General features: G+C 39.9%; 1 protein-coding gene across 1 annotated transcript in view; it reads left to right on the top strand.

Moving 5' to 3' along the window:
- LOC122265983 (uncharacterized) overlaps nt 1-5,000 on the top strand; it is a 71,635-nt gene that overhangs the window by 23,684 nt on the left and 42,951 nt on the right. The window contains exon 10 of the mRNA XM_086555407.1: nt 1,492-1,629. Within this exon, the coding sequence (XP_086411533.1) occupies nt 1,492-1,629 (138 nt within the window). The remainder of the gene's footprint in view (nt 1-1,491; nt 1,630-5,000) is intronic.

The following is a 5,000-nucleotide window of genomic DNA, read 5'->3' as shown; positions in this document are numbered from 1 at the left end:
CTAATCTCGCAGTTGTGACACACACACACATGTATGTATGTATATATATATATATATATATATATATATATATATATATATATATATATATGTGTGTGTGTGTGTGTGTGTGTGTGTGTGTGTGTTTGTATGTATGTATATATTCATATAGATATATAAACATATATGAATATATTGAGAGAGAGAAAATGGTTGTGTGTTAATGTACATCGTACAGTTATTATTACCTTGATAATCAAATCTGCATATGAGGCCCCGTGCGATAAAGGCAGCATCATGGAGTAGAGGGGTGTAAAAATCTTATGGTGAAATCGGCCAAGGAAAATCCGACCTTCTATGTATCTAAAACGCGATGGGAAGTCGAGAGAAAAAGCGCGCGAAAAAGTAACGAGATACTTCGCGCGATTCACAGCCAAAGAATAGTAACGTCCCTAGGCCAGCTGTTCCTGCCTGACGTGTGTAACCCAATCAGCGGCGCATACGGTGGTGACGTCACACCCACGCCGCGCCACAGCCAATCACAGCCACGCTAACGCTCTCGCTCGCGCCACTCTAGTTCAGAAACTCTATATTTATATAGAAAAAAATATTTAATTTTTCGCTAAATATTTATATAAAATTTACTTTTACACCTATCATCATGAAACTTTCACATATTTCTATTTAAAACAAGTACTCTTAAAATAATAACTTAGATGTATTTTTAAAACTTATTTTATTTACTCATACTGATTGGGGTATAATTAACCCTATATTAATTAACCGGATATATTCTTATTTACTTTCAAAACCTATTTAACTAAAAAAAAAACTACCCAAGACCTTTCATTTCATGTATAATACTTACATATTCGTACCAATTCTATGTGCGTTATCAGTGTTTAACTTTGATCGCGATTTACTCAAAACTACGAATTTCGGGTTACGATTGTTTGGCGCACAGGGCCTCATATGTAAGCTTTCTCTCTCCCTCTCTATCGTTCTCATATATAAATTTAAGTATATAAAAATATTTCCTTTGTCTATGAAAAGACACCTTAAAAATACCACAAGAAATCTCGCGTATGGTAAATCTGTGATATCTTAACAAAGATTTACTTCATATGAATCAAAAATTCACTTTTCCTCCTCTCATTTTTCAAAGTTCTGTGTGTTCAATATGTAGTGTCGTTAACTCCATAGGGTAAACGATGAGCGCATTGTACACTGTCCTATTATTATCTTCTTTTTATCAAGTGACTGGAGAGAATGGAGGTATTTATGACACACCGATGCTAAATTAATTGATATGACGTCTAACGGCCAATAAAACATTATCTAAACATGTCTTGCTCACACAAATCGGAACTAGCATGACTTATTTCTGGGTTCACACCGGTACGAGTGCTCGGGATCATCTTTGAGTTACGAGGTGTTGTGGCGTCACGCTCCTGTTTTGAGTATCCGGCCTCTGGGTGTGACAGGGTGGCTGATGGGCCCTATCTTCTCTAGAAGCTCCCGTCAGCGTCAACTGCAAGCAGGCGAGCGAGTGCGGCAAGAAAGGTGGCTCATGCGTCAAAGCTGCCGATTGCAAAATTGATGGCGCCAAGAGGACAGGTTGCGGCAAAGGGTGCCTATGTTGTGTTGAAGGTGAGTGATGTTTGATGTTATCATTTGAAGGTGCTAAGAGGAGGGGTTGTGGTAATGTCGAAGGAGAGTGATGGGTCGAATGGACGAGTAATCTTATGACTTATTTCGATTTTCCTTTTCCCTTATTCTGTTGAGCGTGTGGCGTGGTATGAGGTTTGTTTTTGTGATGTGACTGGATGGCAAAGGAGATCAATCTTAAGATAATACCGATAACGTCAGCTGCAAGCAGTCGACCAAGTGCGACAGTAAGGGAGGCATGTGCGTTAAAGTTGCCGATTGCAAAGTTCAAAATGCCAAGAAGACAAGTTGTGACAAAGGGTGTCTCTGTTGTGTTGAAGGTAAATGGTGGGTGATGTCAATATCCTGTCAAAAATATGCGTATATATATATATATATATATATATATATATATATATATATATATATATATATATATATATATATATATATATGCATATATGTGTACACATATCAGTATATACATATATGTATATACATTTAATGTCGATACATATACATATGCCAATACATATACATTCAATTCCAGCTCATTTTACAGTAAGCTACACATGCTCATCGGTCGAATTCCAAGCCTAGAGTATCCTTATTTGCCTGGCGACTTCGAGGCTCGCATTGGCACAGACCACAACTGACCTCTTTGCATTTGTCGTCATGGAGTCGGGAAAGATAAGCGGAAAAGGACAGAGACTCCATTAAATGTATTGTAGTAGGAATCTTTGTATAACCAATACCTACTTCAAAACAAATTTCAACGTAGAGTGCCTTGGATGCATCCTAGCTCTCGTCAGTGGCTCCAGTTGGATCTTGTTATAGCCAGAAGGAAACGCCTCTAACCTGAGCTCAACGCAAGATGCTATCATACCACAGACTCCAACACCAACATTCCATCGTCATCAGCTTGGTAAACCTTTCAACTTCGCATGGCTGCAGGCCAAAACAAGTCACTCGAGTCCTCTTAATGGAGATACCTTTTTGCGGATGCTGCTGCTCTCGTCAACCATGCCGATGATGGCATTCAGCATGATATTGACCAACTCTCTAAGGCAAGTAAGGAATGAGTGTGGGATTCGTTCAGCTGGCTACCCTCATCTGAGGTTTAAGGAAACGAGCAAACGGAACCTTAAGGCAGCACACATCAATCTCGATCCCTGGGCGGACGCAGCATCCAACAGACATTCCTGGAAACATACTGTACTGCACATGTATAACTATATATGTGCATATATATATATACATATATATATGAATACATATGTATATATACACATTTATATATATATATATAAATATACAGTTGTGTACATATGTGTTATATATATATATATATATATATATATATATATATATATATATATATATATATATATTATATATATGCACATGTACACATATACAGTATAAATATATATACACATATATACGCATGTGTGTGTATATATGTATATATATATATATATACATATATATGCATATATATGTGTGTGTGTGCACATAAATACATATATACTGATATATATATATATATATATATATATATATATATATATTAATCTAGTCATTTATTTGAGAGTATACATGGCACTGAGTTTGTTATCTGGATCCGGATACTCAAAACTCTCGTAGTTTAAGACCTCACAGTGGGTTACGCTCTCGTAAGTTACGATGTCCCTACTAGATCGTAAATCTACCATACTCAGAGAAAACATTACAATATCTTATCCACCTCGTAACCAACAGTAAACAACATAAGCATAGTTAGATGGAATGCCCTAATATGGTAGGACCAATTTGAATTGACCAATTAACAGTCAGCCGTTTAGACATAATTACCAATTGGAAGCCACAGTCATTAGGGGAAGGGGCAAGAGAGAGAGAGAGGGAGTGGGAAAGAAAGAGAGTGATATATATATATATATATATATATATATATATATATATATATATATATATATATATATATATACATATATATATATTTATATATGTGTGTGTGTGCATGTAATATATATGTATATGTATGTATATGTATATCAATTTATGTATATATATACATATGTATATTAATATTTATAAATATATATATATAAGGTTTGTTGTTTAAGATCAGAACAGCTAGGTCGAATAGAAACACATCAGAACAAAATATGCACTCATTGGAGGCTAAAACATATTCAATAGGCGCAGGACAAAACAGTAGAGCAGGACATGATGTGGAAGAGGTCACATCCTTGGCAGTTGCACCAGCAGGAACTTTTATACTGGTGGCTCCTCAGGTGACCTATTTCTAGTTGGTGGGTCCTCCGACAGGTGCTTGACTCCTAGCAGTTCCAAAGGAGGATGCCCCACACTCAGTGGTTCCTTGGGTGGACAACCTATGCCCATCAGCTTCTTGAGTGGGTGACTTACCCCCACCACTTCTTGGGGGGATGTCCCACGCCTTGCAGTCTCTCAGCCAGGTCATCACTTTTCCCCGACATGATCATCACTGTTGATCGCTCCTCTGCTAACAGCCCCTCTGGTTTATGCACCACTGCTGACAGCTCCTCCGCTGCATGTACTTCTGCCGATGGCTTCTTCACTGCACATGGGTTCAACGATGGCTCCTCCTCTGCACGCACTGCTGCCGTCTTCCAGTACACGCATTTCTGCCGGCGGCTCCTCCAGTGCAATCAGCTCTACTGGCGAGCCGCCAGTAGAGCTGATGCATACACTTCTGCTGGAGCTCCTCTGGTGCACGAACTTCTGCCGGCGGATTCTCTGGTGCACACGCCTCTGCTAGTGATTCCACCGAAAGCTCCTCTGGTGCACATGTCTCTGGTGGGGTTCCTCTGGTGCACATATTTCTGCCGACGACTGCTCCTGTATGTATGTACCTACCGATGGCTCCTCTGACGCCGGCGGCTTCTCCAACCGGCGTCCTTCTCCCGGGAGTTTGTGAAATGTGCAGCTCTCAACCCCAGGACCAAAGCGGATCCACCCGTGACAGTCACACACATCCAAGAGAGAGGACTGACATCCTTCTGCAGTGCCCTCTGTGTGTGCTCCTCTTGCTGCAGAGTTGCTTCCAACAGCCATTGCTTGGTGCACTCTTATTCAACCTGCTGATGCTTCAGCTGACACTGTACGTGCTTATGAGCCTCTTGCTGCTGTTTCTCCCATTCCTGGAAAGTTCGTTCCTCCGTCTCCCACATGATCTGCCGCTCAATGTAATGAAGCACCTGCATGCCTCATATGCTGAACTCCTGGCCTCATCCAAGTAATTCTGCATGCTGAGTTCAGGCTTAACTGTCGAGTGACTGACTGATCCTGGCAAGGTCGCCAATGTCAAGGTTCATTCTTTAATATCAGAA

This window comes from Penaeus japonicus, unplaced genomic scaffold, assembly GCF_977035675.1.
Source record: "Penaeus japonicus unplaced genomic scaffold, GWHDUDI00000001_assembly GWHDUDI00000031, whole genome shotgun sequence".
Classification (NCBI taxonomy): domain Eukaryota; kingdom Metazoa; phylum Arthropoda; class Malacostraca; order Decapoda; family Penaeidae; genus Penaeus; species Penaeus japonicus.
Note: the sequence above shows the minus strand (reverse complement) of the source record. Positions and strands in the feature narration are given on the sequence as shown.